Source organism: Callospermophilus lateralis, chromosome 10 (assembly GCF_048772815.1).
Source record: "Callospermophilus lateralis isolate mCalLat2 chromosome 10, mCalLat2.hap1, whole genome shotgun sequence".
In the NCBI taxonomy this organism is placed as follows: Eukaryota; Metazoa; Chordata; class Mammalia; order Rodentia; family Sciuridae; genus Callospermophilus; species Callospermophilus lateralis.
In genome coordinates, this window is record NC_135314.1 from 106,274,466 (window position 1) to 106,297,519 (window position 23,054).

The 23,054-nt window shown below is 40.1% G+C and overlaps 1 protein-coding gene across 1 annotated transcript; it reads left to right on the top strand.

Annotated features, from left to right (window-relative positions):
* Positions 1-10,558: 10,558 nt before the first annotated feature.
* Positions 10,559-21,805, top strand: Sucnr1 (succinate receptor 1). Its single transcript, XM_076867770.1, has 3 exons — positions 10,559-10,628; positions 17,807-17,872; positions 18,768-21,805. The coding sequence occupies exons 1-3, from the start codon at positions 10,626-10,628 to the stop codon at positions 19,713-19,715; spliced, it is 1,017 nt and encodes a 338-aa protein (XP_076723885.1). The 5' UTR covers positions 10,559-10,625; the 3' UTR covers positions 19,716-21,805.
* The last annotated feature ends 1,249 nt before the right edge of the window (positions 21,806-23,054 follow it).

Sequence of the window (23,054 nt, forward strand, 5' to 3'; positions counted from 1 at the left end):
AGTTTTTATTTATTTTAATTTTTTTAGATTTTAAAGCTCTTTCTTTGCATATTAAAAATATTGTGCATTTTAATAATTAAAATCGTGAACAAAAAATGTGGCTCTCTGACTAAATTGTACTTTACAGGCTGCATAAAGGGTAGTTTTTACAATGCATACTGGTTGAAAGAGTGATCTTTGACACTGTGTGCGTGTGTGTGTGTGCGCGTGCGCACATGTATACATACATATTTATGTGAACATACACACATTTATCTCTAACTATACTTATTTGACATACATAAACTCCTGGTTTGTCTATTCCCATGATGTAAATATTCCCACCAAGACCAAGATCAACCTACCCCTTGCCATCAACTACCCTGAAACATTCCTGAAAACTCAGCAATATGTACTTACACAATGTCATGAGGGAGACCCAGCCACAGTCAGCTGCATGCAGGGGTACTGCTTGTGAGTGTAGATATCTGTTTATACAAGTGTCTTCTGAACCCTGGAAGTTTTGTTCATATTACTTGGGACATTCAGAATAGCCATTTCCTCTCCTTGACCAGCATCACAACATAATGACTCAAGTCTCTTATCAACCACGGACACCATGAGCATTCTCTACGAGCCGAGCCAGATACAACTCAATTGAGTACAATTAGTACTCAAACAAAAATGCATACCTTCCCTTTACATTTTAACTCATATAATTTAGAGTGTGCATTTACATTTGGCCTAGAAATTCCTGGGATATAAATACAATTTTAAAATTTTTGTATTATTTCATAATATGAAATATATTTTTAGTGGCACAAAAAGTTTCATTATTTAGAGTACAACTAAATATTTCCATTTTTTTCTCAGCATCATAGTAAAGAACTCATTTTCTAACTCACATATTTATTTTCTCTCCAAATGACACTTGAAAAAGGATGAACTTTGTAATTAAAGGTGAAAAAATATTTGAACTTTTTTATATCCAGAACAACTTTCTTGTTGTGTTTGCATATTTTGGAAACATTTTAATATGCTTTTTAGACAGATTTATAACATACTGTGGGAGCAAACGTAATGCTTAGCTAAAATCTACTTAATTTAAGTGGCGAGGTTTCTCCAAGTGATTTAAAAAACATTTCTCACCTCATCTCTGATTTTTTTAATATATCAAAATTTACAAATGTCAATCATATAATATTTTTTTTAAAGATGGCTTACTTATTATCTGCATCCTGATGGCTTCCAGATTTATATACCACAACTTACATCACAGCATCGAGAGTCCTCTGTTTCCAGAAACATGGAGTCAATATAGGTTTCCTACTCCTCCTGCTAAGTGTAACTAAATCCCTGGACACACACTGTCTAAACAGAGGAGAGCTGAAAGATGGAAAGCAGAAAATAGCAAGCTGCAATCTTCAGTACCCAAGGAAGGAGCATTTTGGTGACTTCCCTTGGTTTCCTTTTTGTCCCGGATATGCCAGACTAGGAGCTAAGAAAACTGACAACCTGGTAATATAGACAGGCACAGACAACAAAAGAATTGCAGCCAAAGTCTGCTCTTTCTTATAGAGGGACAGGAAAAGGGAATCCTAGTAAGACTCACAGATAGCAACCACCCTCACTGAACCAAACACCACAGAAATAACTGACATATCCCACCATAGCAGCAAAGGCTGAGTGGGAGCCTAGGTGTCCACACCTGGCAAGATGTACTGAGGCACCTCAATGCCCCTGCCATCCTGTGTCAGAGGAGATCAAGTAGAAAGCCAGGATGGGTGTCAGAGGGGACCAACAGCAGAGCATCAAAACTTGCACCACTTCCCAGTGGTAACAAGCTCACCCCAACGCAGTGTCAGCGGAGCCCCAGGAGAACAGCATCGGTGCATTACCTCTCCAGACAAGGAGAGAACAATCATGACAAAGGACTAGCATCCAGGAAGGACTAGCATCCAGAATACATAAAGAGCTCTCAACACTCAAGAATAAACAAAAACCATATGGTCTAATTAAAATATGGGAAAATACATGAGTAGTCAATTCACTGTAAAAGATATACAAATGGAAAATGACCACATGAAATAAATTTGGTATCATTAATGATTAGGGAAGTGCAAATTCAATCCACAACCAGATACCACTGAATACCTGTCAGAGTAGTTAAAATAAAAAATGGCAGCCACACCCGATGCTGGTGAGAATGTAGAGGAACATGGATCGCTTATTCATTGCAGGAAGAAATATAAATTGGAGTTGCCGCATTGGAAAATGGTTGAACATTTCCTAAAACATCAAGCTTGCAACTACCACTGGTGACACATGCCTCAACCTAGGACTCTCCAGGGGATCATGAAGACTGAAGAAGCCTTTCCTAGGGGGTTGCGCACTGCGAGGTTCTGTTCATGTGACATTTTCAAAATGATGAAATTCTAGAGAAGGAGAAAGGATCAGTGTTGCTGGTTTTTAAGAAGGGGGCGGGGTGAGTAAGTGGTGGGCAACAGGGTGACCTGAGGGATCCTCGTGGCAAGGTAATGACTGCATTGGGGTCAATGTCGTCATGGGATGTGTGTAGGATTGCAGTGTTGCAATGCCTAACGGCTGGGGGAGCCAAAGGAGGAGTATGTGAGATCTTTCTTGTTCTATTTCTTACAATTACACGTGACCGTACAGTCATTTTAATTAAATGTTTAACTAAAAATCTAACCATGCAACTGAACCTGCAAGTGTGAGGCATACCCTCTTACTTAAATTGGATATATTTGTGAGCAAAATTCCTAGTATTTGCTTCTTTGCCACTACTTTGGTGGAAACTCCTATTGGTCTTTTCTCTTGGCCAATAATTTGCTACTGTCCCCTCTTTCATACTGTGTAATTGATATTGTGTTTCTTCTTTATTTCTCAGATCTCACACTACTGACTTTTATCTCAGAAAAATATAATTTTATGATTTTTTTAACTTCACCAGGACTTAAAAAATAACATAAAATTTTGTCTGAAAATTTAGAACTTTGTGTTACAAAACACATAAATGAGCTTTAGACATTTTGATTTTCAAAGAGTTCCAATTTCTTAAAGGCACAGCAGGCAAAGTAGAATTAACAAAATATGTATAAATTCTGGCACAACCTTTTTCATCTGTGTAGATAAAACAGTAGCTATAAGGTGGATGGGAGTAGCAGTCTGTCTAAACTAAAACAAATGTGCAGCTGATCCAGTAAAGAGAAGAATAGGGCAGATTCCTTGAAATTTGCTAATTTCTCCCATCAGCAGTGAATTTGTTGCTTTTAGTATAGGTGGAGGATTTGTTCTTCCCATAAGTTCTTGTTTGTTGGCCTCGGCATGCCTGTACCTAAGCTTGCAAACATTGCTCTTTGTTAGCACAGCACCTCTCTCTACCGTCCTGGGTTCTAGAGTTCCGGCCCCTCCCCCTTCTTATAATGTACTTTTCCTTTTGGTTCCCTTCCTAAGCACACACAGCATGGTGGTGGCCTTGGAGAGGACACTTTCCAGCATTCCCACCACAGACCTTCTGAAAGACCTTTCTCTAGAGAACAATATTTGGAAACTTGGTGTTCCCCTTTGTTCCCTATGCATTCTCTTCCTGCTGTTTACAGGAGACTTACGTAAGAAGCAATGACGAACAAGGTCCCTCCATGATTCACAAATCCACATATTCCCAAAAATGAATGCAAGCCATCTCATGCACTGTGTTGCCTTCTAACTCCACCAACGCTCCAACACCTGGGTGCTCTGAGCTGACACTGACACCATAGGAGTCTGGAGCCTGATTGCACAGGTCACTAAGGATGATCACGGAAACGTTAATTCACAACGCTTAGATCTGGATATTTTGCAAAGCAAGTTTGAAGCAGTTTATAACAAAACTCAATATGGATACATAAAACCATTAAAGCCAGGGTAAGCTAATCTAGTTAATGTATCAACTGTGGTCCAACCACAACCAAGAGGGTGACAGGAACCCAGGACAATAAGGAATTACAGGACAATAAGGAATCAAGAATAGGCAGTAAAAATGGTGAGGGGTAGGGGGGACAAACTCCTGGTACCCCTTTAAGAAGCTTTCCTATCAGAGAAACAGAAAATTTATATTCAAATGAAAGCTCCTCATATTGAAGCCAAGGTATACCGGGAGCGACACCTTTAATTGGTAGGTTCTTGGAGCACTGTAGTGAGAAACACCGTCAGGCTTGGGCACAGCAGAAGCCACAGCCTGCTGGAAGCAGGAGGTCTGCCGCAGACTCAGACCTGAGAGAGGCATCCTTAGGCCCTCCTGTGTCATCTACAGCCCCCTCCCCCAATGTCCTTCATAGCTGTGGAAGTCCAGGCTCAGGTGATGATATGAAGTGTCCAAGATCAAATATTAAATTAATTCTGACTTAGCCAATCAACAACAGGGACATAGAACATAGTAGGCGATCAAACTCTGTTCTATGAATTAATCATGGAAAGAAGGTCGGATGTGAGGTAGACCATGAAGGATCAGTGCCTGAGTGGTAACGCTGAGACAAGAGAAGCATCTGAAACGGCTTTGTTCTAATCTCTGCTTCTTTTCTTCCCCTCCCAGTGCTTGATACTGAACAATCAACCCACTGGAAGATTTTTAATTTAATTTTAAAATTTAATCTAATTTTAAAAATTTAATAAGATTTTTTTAAAGTTTCATTGTCCCCATATTCTAATTTCTGCCCCCAATTAACATTTTACCATTTTCATTTTCCAATTAATGTTGGGAACTGAACTGTTGATGCTGCAGTTCCCATTTTCAGTTCCCTTTAAAGATGGTTAGGAAAAGAGGGCTGGGGGGTGTGGCTCAGGCTGTAGCGCGCTCGCCTGGCATGCGTGCAGCCCGGGTTCGATCCTCAGCACCACATACAATAAATAAATAAATAAATAAATAAATAAATAAATAAATAAATAAAGATGTTGTGTCCGCCGAAAACTAAAAAATAAATATTTAAAAAAAAAATTCTCTCTCTCTCTCTCTCAAAAAAAAAAAAAAAAAGATCTTAGGAAAAGAACAAAGAAATAGTAGAATAAAGGGAATGGGTCAGTTTTATTCAAAAAGTTTGCAAGGACATAGGGAATTACAGGCCACGCCGGTGGTAAAAGAAATCCAGCAGCTGTTGCCTTTCACTGTGGTCACAGTGAACGAGCAGAGTTTTCTCTACACTGCAGGCATAAGTCTGCAGGCATAAGCTTTCATGCCCCAAAGTGCTTAGGCAGTGAGAAGGTCTTGTCGACTCTGGGATGTTATATCTTTCTCCTGAAGATATATTGGCCCAGTCAAACTGGGACACCCTCTCTCAAGCTTGCTATCATTCCTCTTTGTTAATGATGAAAGTAGTCAATGGCAGACTCTGGTCTAGGGATGAATAAAAGAGGGTTCCTCTTCCGGCAGGTAAAAGGGTGTAGAGAGGGCTCTCAGGGAGGGCTCCCTACCATGCTCATCTCCGGCAAGATGGTTCTTAAATCTCCCTCTTGCTCAGGACCTTCTCCTCTGTTCCCAAGGTCACGTCCCCAGCCCTTTCCTTCCTAACCACTGAGTCCCACTTCCTCATCCTTAGGAACTCAACTCAATGGCTTCTAAACCCATCTCTACATCTGACATTCAAGCTAGGTGTTTTGACCAGCAAGGATTCTTATAAATAATACAAAGTGATATTAGAATTTAACATTAGATCAATGTGAAAAAAAATACTTCTTATATACACATAAATAATTCCTATAGGATGAAGGAGATATTTTGAAAGGTAGCAATCGACTCATTTTCATAATTCTTTACAGTATTTGATTATAATGTCATAGTTGCTACAATGTGAAAAATCTTCACTGAGTTCATTACAATATTGATCTAATCTGAAGTCAAATTGTATTAGTTTTACAGTGTCATAAATCAGTGAAAAATATAAATTTAAATGTAATATTCACATTAATGAGTATGTTGTGAAGGTAAAGATTTTAATACAAGAGAATCATGTCATCAAATTTTGTATGGGGTCGCATCATTTACTTTATTGAATTCATAACACAATCAGCAAGCACTTAGCTCACTTAGTGAGCATGATCCTTGTTCTCTCTGCAATTCTGAAAACTTCTCTATTACTAAAATGCTCAGTGAAATTCAACTGGACTGACTTCTTGTTCTTTATTCAAGGAGCAAATTTTATTTTTGAGCAAGCAAGACAGAGAATGGTTAATCAGGAGCCAAGGGGACGTGCCTCTACAGTATGTCCATCAAAACAACCAACAAGCTGGCTTTTGTTTTCATTATTAATGCCAAATGTTACACGAATTCAGCAAATTTATAAAAACCATAGTCAATGTGAATTGGGAGAAGCTGAGTAGTTGAATGACCAATTAGCAAATAAATGGTATTTCAATATTTCAGACAAACTCTCAATCAAAAAGATTATACCATAATCAATGGTTAAGAATGAAATTTGTCTCCATCTTTCACTCAAATGCTTGAATTTCACATATCTTGATTTTTATCAGGGAAGCAAAACAACAGTACTTTTACAGAAGCATTAATAAGTTATCACATGAATCATTAAAAAATCATTTAGCTGTTAAAATTTGAGAATGAACTAAAAGATAAAAGGTGAGTTTGCTGTGTTTCTAGGTAAAATATTAATCCTTCTAGGAATTTGATTTTTTTTTTTTTGTACTAAGTGGAGCCCAGGGGTACTTAACCACTGAGTCTCATCTCCAGCCCTTTTTATTTTATTATTTTGAGACAAGGTCTCACCAAGTTGATCCACCTGCCTCAGCCTCCTGAGTTTCTGAGATTGCAGGTGTGCACCACCATGCCCAGTCTCTTAATGCATTTTAATTCAGCAGAAAACAATATTTTGTTTTTTAGTTAAAGCATTTCTAATAGATATGACACATTTTTCTCAATCGCATAATAAGAAAAAACAATGATGTAGAATTTTGCATTACAAGTATAACTTAAATGATAGGGAGTTTGATTGTTAGAGGAAGTAGATTCCTTTGCCTGGACTTCAGTGCCCATGTTGAATAGTCCATATCCCTTGGGAAAGGAAATTTAGTTAATAAAATTTGCATGATTCCTGCTGCCTGGAGAATTGAGAGACAATCACAGACAACTTCTACTGTACTTTCCCTTTGCTGTTCCCTTTCATTTTTTCCCCTTCATGAATCATTTCTTGGAAAGAGGAACAACCAGGCAGGCTTGGTTATGTCTATCCAGCACACCATCACCCAAATACCCTCCTCGGAGTCCTGGTTTCACCGGACACCTTGGATCTGTTTCGTTCTTCTTTCCCCATAAGACTGTAGAGGAAATTCCTTGAACTGATTGATCATCCTCCTCCAGCCCTGCGTGGGATTTCCTGAAGATCGTGGGACCTTGGGATGGTGTGCTCTCCCCACAGACCCGCTGTGCTGTGGAAGGAAGTATCTCATACTGTGCAGAGCAGCTGGCTGGCATCAGCTGCCGAGAAGCGCTGTCACAGTTTGTTACTGACTCTGTTTTTTTGCCTAAAATGTCTAATTCTTTTTAGAATCATCAGATTTGATAACCAGTATGTCTTATATCCCAAAATGAGTTGTAGTAATTCTTTTAAGCTTACTTTTTCAGATCAAACCACATAAAATTGTCATATTTAAGGTCAAATTCTTCAATATCAGTAGCATTTGGTTTTGACTTAATATTTTCTTCTTTACCCCGAGGGAAGGCACAATAATGTTCAAAAGCTCAGAGTGAAGAATCGGACAAGCAAGGCCTCAAGTTATGGCCCACTCATTTCTTAGCTGTGTAGTGGTGGATAATTTATTTAGTCGTTGTTGGGCTTCAGTTTCTTCCCCTGAATATCCTAACAACTTTAACATCAGGAAGTGCCTTAAACTGTTGCAGCTATTAAAGAACATAGTACATAGAGTAGGTGTTCAAAAGATGCTAGTGGAAGCTAATAAGTAGGGTGGTATTAGATTTAATTAATATTTTGGTTGTCTTTCCCATTTTTTTCCTCTGGAATTTCCTGATTGTGCTCTGGGTTGGTATTCCCAGCCCATTGCATTTCACCACTGTGAACATTGTAAGCTTTATGGGGTAGGGATCATTATTCCCATCTTCCAAACAAGGAAATTAAAATATGTAATTTTTTTTTTTTAAGATCTCATAACTAATAAAAGGCAAAGTCAGGACAATGACTCCTTGGTCTTTTTACTCGTGCTGACTTTTACAAGGTCAATTTAAGAAAATATTCTAGCATTGATGGCCTTGAATCCAAATTCTCATTCAAGAGCAAAGTCTGGGTTAGAAAGGTCTGACCTGGGGGGGGCTCTCACTCCTACCTTACTGCCTCTGGGAGAGCTAGCTTTCCTGCAAACTCAACTGCCCTTCCAACTCCCTTTGCTCCTCAAGCCATGAACTTCACTATGTTGTTTCTAAAAAAAGAAGACAGCAAAAACCAAAAACTTTGCCCCATTGAAACTGACTATGCTATTTGCGATCATTTCCGACGAGCTTTGTACTTCAGCAGGCGGAGCTGGCAATGCAAAAAGAAAAGATGGGGTCGTTCATTACGAAATCATGAAGAATTTCAAATACGCAGGTGACAGGAAAGCATTAGATTAAGTGTGTGGCCCCTCTGGGTGCAAGACCCTGTTGCATTAGCAGTCAATGACACACCAGCCCTGCTCATGGGCCATGGCATGCATCTAACCTGGTCCCTGGGCTGATTCCTTTTGTGTGCAAAATGACCAGAAGTACTGGATACCTCTCACAGGTCTTCAGGACGTACTGAGAACACCAGGAGTACTGGAGTTCTTCCCTAAGTCTTTCCCTTGACTCACTCCTCCTCCTCCAGTGACAACGTCCTGAGGGAAGGGGCCCCTGGCAAGGTGGACTAGGCAGGGAAGCAGGTCACCAGGCTGAGTCTGGATGGCAGGCCTGTGGAAAAGGAGAAGTGCAAACCACTTCTGTGGTGGTCAGGAGGTGGGGAGGAGAAAGAGGAAGCTCTGGGGAACTCCCGCCTCCCCACAGAGGGAATTGCCCTATCTCCATTGGAAGGGTGGCAGAAACCTGTGAAATATGCCCAGGTGCCTTTGCTCCTCTGTGTTAATTTAGGTCTAAAATTAACAACACTGATGGTTTTGCAAATGCACTTGCCCTTTTAAATTCATAGACAGGAATAATATGTTAGCCTTTCTCTAAAGAAAAGAGAAAGTAGAAAAGTGCCTGTCATTAATTCCCAGAACTTACTGTACACACATCAAGAGGAATGTCACTCACACAGGAGTCAGAGGTCCGCAGGTGTTTTCAGAATGGAAGTGCAGAGGCTTAAACTTCAGTCACCCTTAACTGGTTCTGTGACCCTAGGAAAGTTAATGACCTCTCTGATCTCAGTTTTGCATTCTGTAAAATAAAAATAATAACAAACTCAGAGGCATACTCTTAAGCATTTAACACACATAAAGGTTTTCAGTTCAATGCCTGGCTATCATAAAAACTCAACAAATTAAAGATATGTTATTTCAGATAAATAAACATGTTGTAATTGTAAATATTTATTCACATATAAATACATTTATATTTAATTCATGTATATAATTTTAAGTACACATATATATATTTAAAGAATATTTATATTTGTGTTTTTTTGAAGTTTCTCAGTTTAAGGCTCTTAGAGACTGGGGGAAGAGGAAACTCCTGGTTAGGAGGAGACATAATGAAGTTTCTTATGGACTCCTGCTTATCACTGCTAACTCTACAATCAACTTATATGGCACTCAAATTGAATTTCTACTGCCTGAACAGTTAGGCATTTCCTCAGCATAATCCCCAAGCTTCACATCAAGCAGACAGAGTGTTTACTTGACCATAAATCTGACATAATCCTCAGGAAAAGCCAGGTGCGCTTCCTGTCTGAAACGGAGGCGATGAGCTCCCGGTGCTACTCAGGCATTGATTGGGATGGATACACTGCAGTCTCTGGAGGTGGCTTTTATAGTACCTCTCTCCCTAATCCCTAGCCACCTGATGCATTTTTAAGTGTCTCTTGAACTTAATCACAGCAAGTAAAATGGAAAAAATAATTAAAAAAAAAGCTCTAGTGTCCCCTTTCTAGTACATTAACAGGATATAAGTACATTTCCTTCAAAGTTTCCGTTTTATAGCTCCCTCAAAGTTGTTGATAACAGTAGCTTAGTCATTGTATGCCCAACCTAGCATTCACCAAAAAATTGAAAATTGAAGAAAAAAACAGATGCAATTGTATACTCAACATAATGTGTTTATCACTCCTCATTGTCTGAGTCCGCAAATAAATATGAAAATAAGGACTGCTTCTCCATGACTTTGTTAGTGGATAAAACCAATCCGACTGTAGCGTTCTCCAAATCTGTTTGTCAAATGTGTTTTCTGCAAAATGAGTCATTTGTTCCGTGTCTCCATTCTGCAGAAATTTCCCTGCATGCATGTCTCTGACTTGGAGGTTTGACTGCATAAATTATCCCTGACTTTTGAATTATTAATCTTGGCTGCCTGATATGCAAATTAGACCCAACTAAGCATGTCTGGCCACACTGCACTGGGTCAGAAGCTGTCTCCAGAGCTGGCCGAGGTTCTGTCAAGGGAGAGGCCATCCAGCAGAATGGTAAGCATCTCCTCCTCCCACATGCAGGGCAGGCTGCTGCTGGGGGCTTTGGGAAAACTGCTCTGTGAGCCAAAGGGGTAAAAGTCCTGTTTAGGGGAAGCGCTCTCAAGGAGAGGAAAACCAGCCAACGAAACTAAAGGGAAGCCCTAATTGTTACCTTTGCATTTTGTTTATACAAAATTAAATGTCTTGTGTTAATTGCCAAATGCTAAGTTTATTTCATTTAGAAAGGTTTACTGTATTTACTGACATCTTGGTAACATATTGCAACAAAAATTAGTAATTGGATTCACTTGAATACGTATTATTACAAAAAAAATTAAAGATCCTAAATCATATGAAATAGTTTATCATGCTTAGAAAGCAAAGTATTAGATGGAATTTTAAGGTATTTTAAAAATTAAATTTAGCCTTTATAGGTAATAAAATAAGATGATTCAAGAATATAACTTACTGAAGAAAAATTAAAAATTACAGAAATCATTGCTACTCTACCTATTTGTAGTATATTTGTAAAGAAATTAATGTGCATACTATTTGAATGCTATCACTTTTCAATAATTTAGTTTCTGATGTAACTTATGGAATATATGAAAATTAAGTCACCAGTTAAATTATTGTATTTTTTTCAGTGTGAATATATATTTTCACTCAAATTGTAAATTCGCCTTATGGCAGCAGGAAAAAATTAAAATTCCACAAATTTTCTGTGTTTAATTTTGATGATTGTAAGAAAATAATTTAAAGTCTAAGAAACTATCAGATATATATATATATATATATATATATATATATATATATATATAAAATTTGGTTGTCGAAACTGTATGTTTCCAAAAGGATGAATATATTTAAAGTGAAAGAAATATTATCCCAAATTTAAAAATCAGTATTATTGATCTGTTTATGAGAGTAAATTTGATATTGCTTCTAGTGTATTAATTCTAGCAGGTTTAGATATGTATATTTTGGACTAAGAATTATTGACTTCACTTTAGTATACAACACTTTTTAAAGAAAAAGATCTGTTAAAAGAATTTAAACAAATCAGTTATAAGCTATTTATCACTAATTCCATATCCAAGAGTGCAACCCCTAGACAGTGGAAGAGACTAGTAATTTTTTATGACAGAGTTTCCCTTTCAGTAGGGAGTTTTGCTTAAAGAAACAACTTGCTTCCCCAATTTCTTCAATCGTGATGGCCACATGAAAAACACACATACACATATCACGCAATTTGGAATATAACTGTGGCTCCTTGAGAAGTTGAGCTGGCCTACAAATATTGGATCGCCTGCCTTTACAAAGCCATAATTTGTGAATATTATAGACTTAGAAAAAACTTTCCATTATTAAACAAAAGTATCAAATAAACAAATAATAAAACATCATTAAAAACATCATCTCATTTTTATAAATGCAAATTCAAATAAATATTAAAGTGTAGAAGGGTACCCTAATATTATAAATGATGGGTTTAAAGATCTTTTTTCCCTTGTTTTTGCCTATTTGCATCGAGATAGGTATTATACAATTAGTATGTATTTCATACATACGTTTTAAAAATAGTTTTTAGTTGTAGATAGACATAATACCTTTATTTTATTTATTTATTTTTATGTGGTGCTAGGCAAGTGCTCTACAACCTAGCCCCATACATATATTTTTAAAGTTTTTTGTTTTTTGTTTTTTGTTTTTAAATGGGGCAACCACTCTATGAGAAGCAACATGCAGGTGTAAATTAATGGAGGAAAGGAACAGGTGAGTTTAGTCCCTCATTTCCTTACTTCACCCTGCAGTGCTCTATCCTTGCTAGCTCCCTCAATATCCAGCCTCTTTGGAAAGTAGAAGAGCTCCCCATCATTTCCATGAGGTCCCTAACTTGCCTGAGTGGTGGTCGGTGGCAATCTGGCTTCAAGTCACGCCTGTCCTCATAGACACAGTTTCCATTCATGATCGTCCAAACTTCCTGCTGCGCACAAGTTGCATAAACTACTGACAAAAGCCAGCACTTACTAGACAGAAATACGACCTGGTTCCTGGTTATGACTGGAAAAAGGAAATTCAAAACTGAAACTAATGAGTTTCTTGTCTGAAGGAAATTTTCTACTATCTTAATTTCAATTTTAAGTGTGCACCCCACCTTTTGGGTGCTCCTCAAATAGCAAAGGGATCCAGATTGAACCTTCAGACTGTCCAGCCATTTAAAACTTGGGCAAAGAAGGGTCAGTCACAAGGGAGTCTGCAGTGGGGACTGGAGGGACCAGATTGGCACATCATAGAAGACAGGGAGCGCATGCTTCCAGGAGGCTGGGAACAGCAGCAGCAGCAGGAGAGTTGGAGCTAGTGAAAAAGACCACTGATCTGAAAAACAAGGAATATTAGCTTACACAGAGAAGTTCCTTGGCCCTTTTTCTATATTTCTAAGAATTAAAACTTTTAATATTATTGAATACATGCTGCCTTAGTATAAAAAAATGTTCAGAGACTAAAAGGAAAAAGGACATGGAAAAAACTATTTGGAACATCATTGTTAGGAATGAAACTACCAACACTTTGATGCAAATCTTTCGAATGTTTCTTAATTTCAGGTGTGAATTCTTAATTAAATGCCTTGGATTATTAAATGGATCCTAGAAGAAACACACATTTTCTTTAAATATTTCAAAGCCATAGTATTGGTACTACGGTTTCTAATTTTAATATCATTTATATTATACAGAGTGTCATATTTTGTAACGAAATACAGCAATTTGGGGTTCAGTTTTGTGGACATGCTACTTCTCTGAACTTGGAGGAGTTATTTATAAAACTACTGGTAAACAGTCAGATGTTTACAGTTCTATCTTCACTCAATAAGCATTTTCCGACCACCTACCATCTGCTAGTCACTGGGCCAGATGTAGAAGATAAACAATGAGTCAAACAAAGTTGCAAGAGGTGCTAGGAAGTTCAACTTGCTCCCACAGCCTGAGGGGGAGGGGCTGGCTTAGAATGGGGGTCAGAGAGCTTGTTCTGGGAAACCCACACTTGATTTGAGGCCTGAAAGAAGTCTACATGTAAGATGAGGAATGTCACACAAGAGGGTCACTTCAGGAAGACAGCCCTGGACCACTCTGTGTGTTCAAGAGCAGGTGGGAGGAGAGGTGAACATGGAGAGCTAAGGCAGGCCAAGTGGCACCCAGGAGCCAGGTCATGGTGTGGGGTCCCCATCAATGATTCAGACTGCAGTCCTTGGACTGTGGAAAGTCGTTGAAGGCTTTTGCTCTAGGAGAGCAATGTGATTCTATTTTCAAGATTATGTGGCTACTGTAGCGACGATAAATTGAAAAGGTCCGGAGAAGATGTAAGACAGTAAGAGCATGTGACATAATCCAAGATAGAGAGGACAGTGGTTTAGACTAGAATATGGTGTGTGGGTACAATGATGGACTTGAGAAACATCTGGAATGACAGGCAACAAGATGTGGGAGTTGACTCATTACTGGGGTTAAATAAGGGATGACTTTGAGGTCGTTGCTTAGAGTTCTGTGGTGCACACTTGGGTCCATGATGACACAATTTTACTGAGATAGGTGGATATTCTACAACACTGGTAAGGAAGTGGAAGAACTTAGCATAGGTTTTCTTTTTTTAAATTCTATTTAGTTATACATGAGAGTAGAATGTATTTTGACATGTTATACAAACATGGAGTATAACTTCCCATTCTTGTGGTTGTACATGATGTAGAGTTACACTGGTCGTGTATTCATACACGAACAAAGGAAAGTTATATGTGACTCGTTCCACTGTCTTTCCTAAAGAAAGACAGCAACCCCCCCACTTCCCTTCATTCCCCTTTGTCTACCCAACAAACTTCTGTTCTTCCCTCCCACCTCTGCTTACTGTGTATTAGCATCCACATACCAGAAAGAATATTTGACCTTTGGTTTTGGGGGACTGGCTTATTTCACTTAACATGATAGTCTCCAGTTCCATCCGTTTCCTGGCAAGTGCCATAGTCTCATTCTTCTTTATGACTGAGAAATATTTCGTTGTGTACATGTACCACAATTTTCTGTATCCATTCATCTGTTGAAGGGTACCTCGGTTGCCTTTCAACAGATGAATGAATCTGTTGAAGGGCATAGCTTAGCTACTATGAATTGAACTACCATAAACATTGATGTGGCTGTGTCACTGTAGTATGTTGATTTTAAGTCCTTTGGGTATGTGGATTACTGGGTCAAATGGTGATTCTATTCCACGTTTTCTAAGGAATATTCAAACTGCTTTCCAAAATGGTTACACCAATGTGCAGTCCCACCAGCAATGTATGAGTGTAACTTTTCCCCACATCCTCACCAAATTTATTGTTACTTGTATTCTTGATAATTGCCATTCTGACTGGAGTGAGATGTAATTTGAGTAGTTTTAATTTGCATTTTTATAATTGCTAGACATGCTTAATATTCTTTCATGTTTGTTGACTAATCACATTTCTTCTTCTGTGACGTGTCTGTTCTGTTCCTTTGCCCACTTACCAATTGGGTCATATTCTTTTTGTGATTAAGTTTTTTGAATTCTTATATATCCTGAGATTAACACTCTATCTGAGGTGCAGGTGGCAAAGATTTTTTCTCATTCTGTAGGCTCTTTCTTCACATACTTGATTGTTTCCTTTGCTATGAAGAAGTTTTTTAGTTTGATTCCATTCCTTTTATTGATTCTCGATTTTATTTCTTGTGCTTTAGGAGTCTTGTTGAGAAACTTAGCTCCTAAGCCAACTTGATAGAGATTTAGGCCTACTTTTTCTTTATTAGGTATAGGGTCTTGGGTATAAAGCCTAGGTCCTTGATCCACTTAGAGTTGAGTTTTGTGCACTGTGAGAGAGAAGGGTTTAATTTACTTTTTCTACATATGGATTTCCAGTTTTCCCAACACCATTTGTTGAAGAGGACATCTTTTCTCTAATGTACGTTTATGGTACCTTTTTCTAGTATGATGTAACTATATTTATGTGGGTCTGCCTCTGTGTTTTCTGTTCGGTACCGATGGTCTTCATGTCTGTTTTGGTGCCCATGTCACTTAGCATAAGATTTAATGGCAGAGACGTTGGTGAGAAATAATACATGACAATAAGTATAAAAGCCAGAGCTTATAAAACAGGTCTGGGCTGGTTTGTAAACTTGGAGTTGTTGGTGGATGGCAGGCCTTGGAAGGTCGAAAGTGGATGAGATTATCTAGGCCGAATGTAGAGAAGGGACCCCAGAGCTGAGCCCTGAACTTAGGATCTACCAGTTGAGCCACAAAAGAGCCTGCAGAGGACAGCCAGGGTGGAAGGAGAAAAACCAGGAAGCTGCAAGGGGACAGAAGAGCGTTTTCTCCAGTCTTGGTGTGAGAAGCAGCTGAGATGTCAGATCAGAGCCTGGGGAAGAGGAGCGCTGCAGGATGGCTGGGTGGGCAGGGCGGCTGGGGCAGCTCCCAGGGTTGGGTGTCAGGTGTCTGCATGAGCAGTAGGCCCAGACGCTGGGCCAGGAGGGGCAGTGACCCGTGAAGCCAGCGAGCGGTGGGTGCCTGCACCTGCTCCTGCTGTTGAGGCTGATCCCACAATAGCCATGATCCTGGTGGAGAAGCAGCCCCAAGACCCACCAGAAGGCTGAAGAGATATCAGGACACCAACAGCACGGTCCTGAGAGCCTGAGTGGACCCGGGGCAGGCCCAGCTCGGCTGCAGGCCCGTGACTCATCCTCACAAATCAACACTCAGTGCTGAAGAGGTGGGGGTCTTTGTCTCACGAGATTGAAGGATAAAATCCACACACACAGGGTGAGAGAAAGTAACAGGGTTTACTTGAGTAACACAAAGAAAGCAGAGCTCCCCAGGAGGGACGGATCCCCAGAGAGGGGCGCCCAGTGGTTTATGTGGATCTGCAGAAGTCCACCCTGCCCAACCCTGGGGACAGCTTCAGTGTATCCATGCAGCCTTTAGTCCCATCAAAATGTCAACCAGGCACTTTTCCTCCTTTGGAGTGTCACCGATCGTCACATAGGTCCTGATTTTAAAGTAGCCTCTTTGTTAAGTTTCTTAGCAAATATCTGCAGGGCTATTGTGCTCTCCTGTCTAAGAAGTGACCCAGGACCCTGCTCCCACTCCTCCCAGCCTTTAGGTAAGCCACTTGAATTGGAAGGAGGTTCGTGCAACTTTTCCAGAAGCTTCTATGGTAGAAGATTCTACTGAATGTTTGATGCTGCTTCTTGATAAAAACAGTTCAGATGCACTTATTATTTTGCTGTACTTACCCAAATTCTTCAATTGAAGGAATCATTTCATTGCCACTAAAACCTATTTAATAAGGAGTTGGTTTTTTATTTAGAAAATTCAACCTTGAGATAAGTAAGATGCAATACTGAATAGTAGCAATCCAGCACATTTTTCAGATAACTCAAATTCTTTGAAATACCTTATCCAACCACAATCTGGTCTGATGACAAGGGAGAAAATGAAGAGTTAGCAAGATGTTTGAGATCTATTGAATTAGATTGGTGTTTCCATGCTCTGTATTCAGAAGACAGCCCTGTGAAGATCTTTCACTAGCATTTGACCTCAACAAGTGTTGTGCTCTGAGTATTGGGGCTTCACACAATACATGCATTGGGACCTAACAGTACTAAGAGGCAGATCCTTGGGGAACAGGTAAGTCTCATCAATGAGATCTGGCTCAGGGGGATGCCTTGCACCACTGCTGTGAGCATCAAAAGGCACCATCTTTGGAGAAAAGAGTAATTGTCAGCTCACCAGACACGGAAGCTGCTGGCACCTTGACCTTGGACTTCCCACCCTTCACACTGTGAGGAAAACATTTCTATTATTTATAGATTACCCACTATAAGGTATATTGCTATAGCAGCAGGGTTAGACTAAAATAGCAGATATTTAATTTTCCAAGCATCAGAGAAATTATGTGTCAAATGAAAAGAACACGAGTCCCTCTTTCATTATATCACTATGAGCATTAAATGAGATAATTCTTGGAAAATAGTGCATCAGTACCTGCCCCACTATCAGCTCTCAAAAATAGTAGGCACTATTATCATTAGTAAGATGCTCAGTTTCACATTGTAAACTTTGAAATAGTCTATTTTAAGATTGCAGTTGTAGATTGGATTTCTAACAATCCCTATTTCCTTCTCTAGGTTATGGTTCAATACAGTTTAACTCAGCAGAATTTGTTGGACAGCGACGATGTGCCGGGGACTGTGGTATGTTCTAGAAACAAAAGCAAACTAGACTCTCCTCTTCATTTCCTTTACCACACTCTGCTTTGGACTCTTACTGATTGTTAAGCCCTCTGTGAACTTCTTTCTTAGGACCTTTGCACATGCCCTTCCTGTGTCAGAAACACTCTTCTTCCAGATAGGGAAATGGCTCTTTCCCTCTCGACTGAAATTTCTGTGTGTAAATGTAATCCCATACAGAAGCAGCTCCCTGATCATCATATGTAAGAATAACTCACAGCCACCCTCTACTCCAAGAACTCTAAAATTTTTAGCTTTCCTCCTTTTTATTTTAGCATCTATTATTATATGGCATCATTTACTTATTTCCTGGCTTTCTAACTTTTTAAATTTTTATTTATTTGTTTCTTTTGGTATTGGCGATCAAGCTTAACCACTGAGCCAGTTCCCCAACCCTTTTTATATTTTATTTTGAGCTGGGGGTCTCACTGAATTACTTAAGGGCTTGCTAAGTTATTGAGGTTGGCTTTGAACTTGTGATCCTCCTGCCTTAGCCTCCCAAGCCACTGGGATTACAGGCGTGCAACACCACGCCTGGCTATTTCCTAAAATTTCCCGAGAGAGTGAACACTGAGATAGGAATTTTGCTTAGCTCACTGCTATCATTCCTCCAGGTAGTTCAAAGTCACTCAATAAATGCTGTTTGAAATAACATATCAGCACACACACACACACACACACACACACACACACACACATATATATGTCCCTGTCGGCATACGCATCTGTGGATACTCGTGTGCACATTCCTTGCAAAGGCTGCCTACTGTCCAGTGTTCCTTTTGTTAACGGCGGTCTGCAGAGTCTTGTCCTGTGTCACATTCTCGTGTTTCGCCCTTGCATTTCCTGTCTTCTTCAGGCGTGGAATGAAACGTGCAAGGACTGGCTGGAGGTCCAGTCGGCCTTGGAGAAGTACTACCTCTCCATCTTTTACGGCTTTGAGTTCGTCGTGGGAATGCTTGGGAACACCACGGTGGTTTTCGGCTACCTCTTCTGTTTGAAGAACTGGAGCAGCAGTAACGTCTACCTGTTCAACCTGGCCATCTCGGACCTGGCCTTCCTGTGCACGCTGCCCATGCTGATGCGAAGCTACGCCACGGGAGCCTGGCAGTACAGCGAGGTGCTCTGCGTGAGCAACCGCTACGTGCTGCACGCCAATCTCTACACCAGCATCCTCTTCCTCACCTTCATCAGCGTCGACCGCTACCTGCTCATGAAGTTCCCTTTCCGGGAGCACCTCCTGCAGAAGAAGGAGTTCGCCGTCTTGATCTCCTTGGCCATCTGGGCGTTGGTCACCTTGGAGCTGCTGCCTATCCTCCACTTGATCGGCCCGGTCACCACAGAGGAGGGCACGAGCTGCACCGACTACGCCAGCTCGGGGGACCCGCGGTACAACCTCGTCTACAGCCTGTGCCTGACCCTGGTGGGGTTCCTGGCGCCGCTGGCCATCATGTGCTTCTTCTCCTACAAGATCGCTATCTTCCTGCGGCAGCGGAGCCGGCAACTGAGCATGGCGCAGACGCTGGAGAAGCCCCTGGCGCTGGTGGTCCTGGCCGTGGTGGTCTTCTCGGTGCTCTTCACTCCCTACCACGTGCTGCGCAACGTGCGCATCGCCTCGCGCCTGGGCGGCGGGCAGGACTGCACGCAGGTGGTCATCAACTGCCTGTACGTCCTGTCGCGCCCGCTGGCCTTCCTGAGCAGCGCCGTCAACCCTGTCTTCTACTTCCTGCTGGGCGACCACTTCAGGGAGATGCTGGCCAGCAGGCTGCGGCAGGGCTGGCAGTCCCTCGCGGCGCTCCGAGGGTGACTTGGCCCTTGCGCTCTGCACAAGGCCACCGCTCCCCAGCAAGCCATTGGCGGCCCTGCTCCTCCAGACCCCAGAGTCCATCAGGAGGGGCTCCGACTGATGCTCTGAGAGGCGCATGGCACCTGGACATGCGGTGGGAAGCCGGGGAGAAAGTTCGGGTCTCTCCACTCATGAACCCAAGAGGTCCAACCCCAGGCGCTCAAAGACTTCTCACCTGGAGCGAGTTTTGGTGCCTGGGGTCAGCGGGCAGACTCGCAGCCACTGTGTTGGCCAAGTTCTCCAGTGATTCTCATTTGTACCGTCCCAGACCTCGCCAAATAGCAGATTAGATATGTTCTGTCAGATGTCGTTTTTAGGAGTTGTGTTCTTAAGAAAACTGAAAGTAACAAGGATTCAGAAAGCAGTGTAATGAGTTCAAGCATATTTCCTAACACTGACCATGTGTTGAGGTGGATGTGTATTTAATCACTAATCACTCTTTGTTTTTGTTTTGTTTTGTTTTGGTTAGATGGGTTATCAGTGGAAAGAACCTGAAGAGATAATTCAACAAAGGGAGAAAATAGATTTGTTTGTGCTTGGAAATTTAGGCAATCTAGGAAATTCAAATTTAATAAAATTCTTGGTATTGTATCAAAATACTGGAGACATGCCAAGGATACTTGCAAAAATTTCAGGTGTAGAACATAAAATGCCAACTGAGGAACCTAAAGCCAAATAAAACAGAACAAAAGTGAGTACATGGATTTTATGATGATCGTGCCGTTTTGGAATTTTATTCTCCCTGTTTGACCACCAGTTCATGGAAATAGGTCAAAGTTCATCAGGCTTTCTGCTCTTGATTAAATAACCAACTTTAAAAAGTCTTACTATCCCCAAACCAGCAAATAAGAGGAAATGGAATGGCAATCCTCTGTCCCTTGGGTTAGTTTTCTCTTTTGGAAAAAGGTCGTGGTTTCTTTCCTCCCTTCTTTTGTTTTATAAGCGCTGGAAACATTTACAAGGAAGACGTTTTCTGGGAGACAGTGACTCACACATCCAGAGAAGGCTTGTTTTCATAGAACATTGCATAAGACCCTTGGAGGAAATGTTCTCTGTAAGATGTACCTTATGCAATTATAGAACATAAGGAATAATTATGTCCATATTAACACATATCATCCCAGGAGGTTAGGCACCATTCCATGCCACAAAACAGAGTAGGGTGTGGGGACAGGAACTTGTGCTGTGTTTGCTTTTAAAAGTCAAACAAGTATTACATAATCACTCACTGATATGCAACTAAGTGTGACCACTGCCATGTGTCTGAGTTCCTTTCTTTGATGTCATTAGCTGTAAGGAGTAATGTGAAGGATAAAATAAGCATTTTGAATTCAGGGACATAAAATTCCTTTGCTTTTCCCATTCTGAAATACTCTGATGGCATTATATTCTATTATTTCAAAATCCTCAAATATTTCCGGTGAATTCTACTAGACCCCAAAACTTGAACTATTATAAAACACATTATTTGCTGTGAATTTAATATTCTCTCTCTCTCTCTCTCATCTCTATCTCTTTCTCTATCTCTATTTCTATCTTTGCAGTGCTGGTGATCAAACCCTAGAGCCCTGTGCATACTATGCAAGCACCATATAATTTGGCAAAACCCACAGGCCCTAAGAATTTATTTTATTACATAGCATCAGGATATAATATATTTTGGTCAGGTCTTGACTTTATCAATGTTAAAATTTTTCAATGTAATTTTATAAGTTATCTAAGAAACAGAACTCCTTAATTTCCTCATCAGAACACATTACAGACAAGATCTTAAGAAAGAAGTATTTACTTATTTCTGCAAAACTAGCAACCTATAATTTAACTTTAACTTGTGCTTGATGTGTGGATTTCATTTTGTATACATAAAATTAAATTTCTTTCCTCTACTGCCATTCCAATGAATGTCAAGGGTGGATTCTTTATGTTAGTGCATTGAAATATTTTGTCAAACCATAAACTTACATATGTATCTTGTAATTAAAAAGTTAAGAAACTTTATAGCACATTTCTTGATTCTTAATTGGTGCTCAAATCTATCATGTGGTAACTTAATCCTGAATAAACTAAAGAGTTCTACACTAAAATTACAAGAGCTATTTCATCTGCTTTTTTACTAAGTAATTGTAGGAATTGTGATCAATTTTGGAAATTGTTTCTGGAGTTGTAGTTTACAAAGGAAATAACACTGAGCTTTTGTATCTTGTCCTTTAATTGGCTTCCTGATGTCTTCCGAGGATGTCCAGTGTCCTGTAACCTGGGCTCGCCTGCTCCCCTTACCTTATCTCTGCACCTTGGGTGCACCATGTACTCTAGGAGGACTGCCCCCTCCATTCCTGTATTCAGAACCTTCTCCAGACCACCTTGTCCCTCTGCCTGCTCCCCCCTATTCCACCCTGGCTGCTCCCTTCTGTTCCACTCTGGCTGCATTAAACCTCCCAAGCATCTGATAAGGTTCATCTCATCTGTTCATTGGTCATTCCTTCAAGCTTTTCCTTATGTCCACTTCTCCCCAAATTTGGAAGTAAAACTTTGTACCCTGGGGCTTTGGGTTGCAGCTAAGTGCTGTTTTTATGAAATGCACTATTTTTTTTTTTTTACCACCTATTATACTTGTTTCAATTTATGTCAAATCCAGAGTCCATGAGTTGAAAATCAGATCTATTTTTTTGTTTGGTTTGTCTTTGTTTCCATAATACCCAGAAAGGAGCTTTTTAAATTACTTTTTATTATTCATGAGTGCATGTACAGAATAAATTGGAATTTGATGCTCCTTTGGATACATCCGGTCAAGCTATTTTCTGCCAACACTACTAAATAAGTGTTTCATGAGGATAATTGCAGGTACCTGTACAAACACGGGTTCCCGATGCCCCTTATGTTTTCCTCTATATGTTTGAACATAGTTTTAAGGGATGCTTGGAATTCAGGTCTGCTAGAGTCACATGGGAGTCATTTGGGAGTTGTTCTCCATTGATTTCCTTTTTCTCTTATGTACAGGTCAAACTTCCCTTTTGAATAACAAACAGCATATTCAAATGCAAAGTTTCCTAGACTTATTAACTTTATTTGCAGAAACAGAGGTTTGACCTAATTTCTAAAGATGGAAAATTATGATCCTTTTCATGCCCCATGTAAACTATGTTGACAAATACTTAAAAATTAATGTCATGATGATGTGTGTATACGGTTCACAAGTATTAGCTTTATTGTATAACTCACTAGGCTGTCAAGAGCTTTGCCACACTGGCCTGTATCACCATCTTGCAGAAGAGCCTTGCGAAAGAGATTTCAAAGAAAGGG

Excerpts from the sequence above, each read along its gene's own strand:
- Sucnr1 (XM_076867770.1), top strand. Across the intron at positions 17,873-18,767 it reads ACGATGTGCCGGGGACTGTG|GCGTGGAATGAAACGTGCAA; the intron begins GTATGTTCTAGA and ends TGTCTTCTTCAG.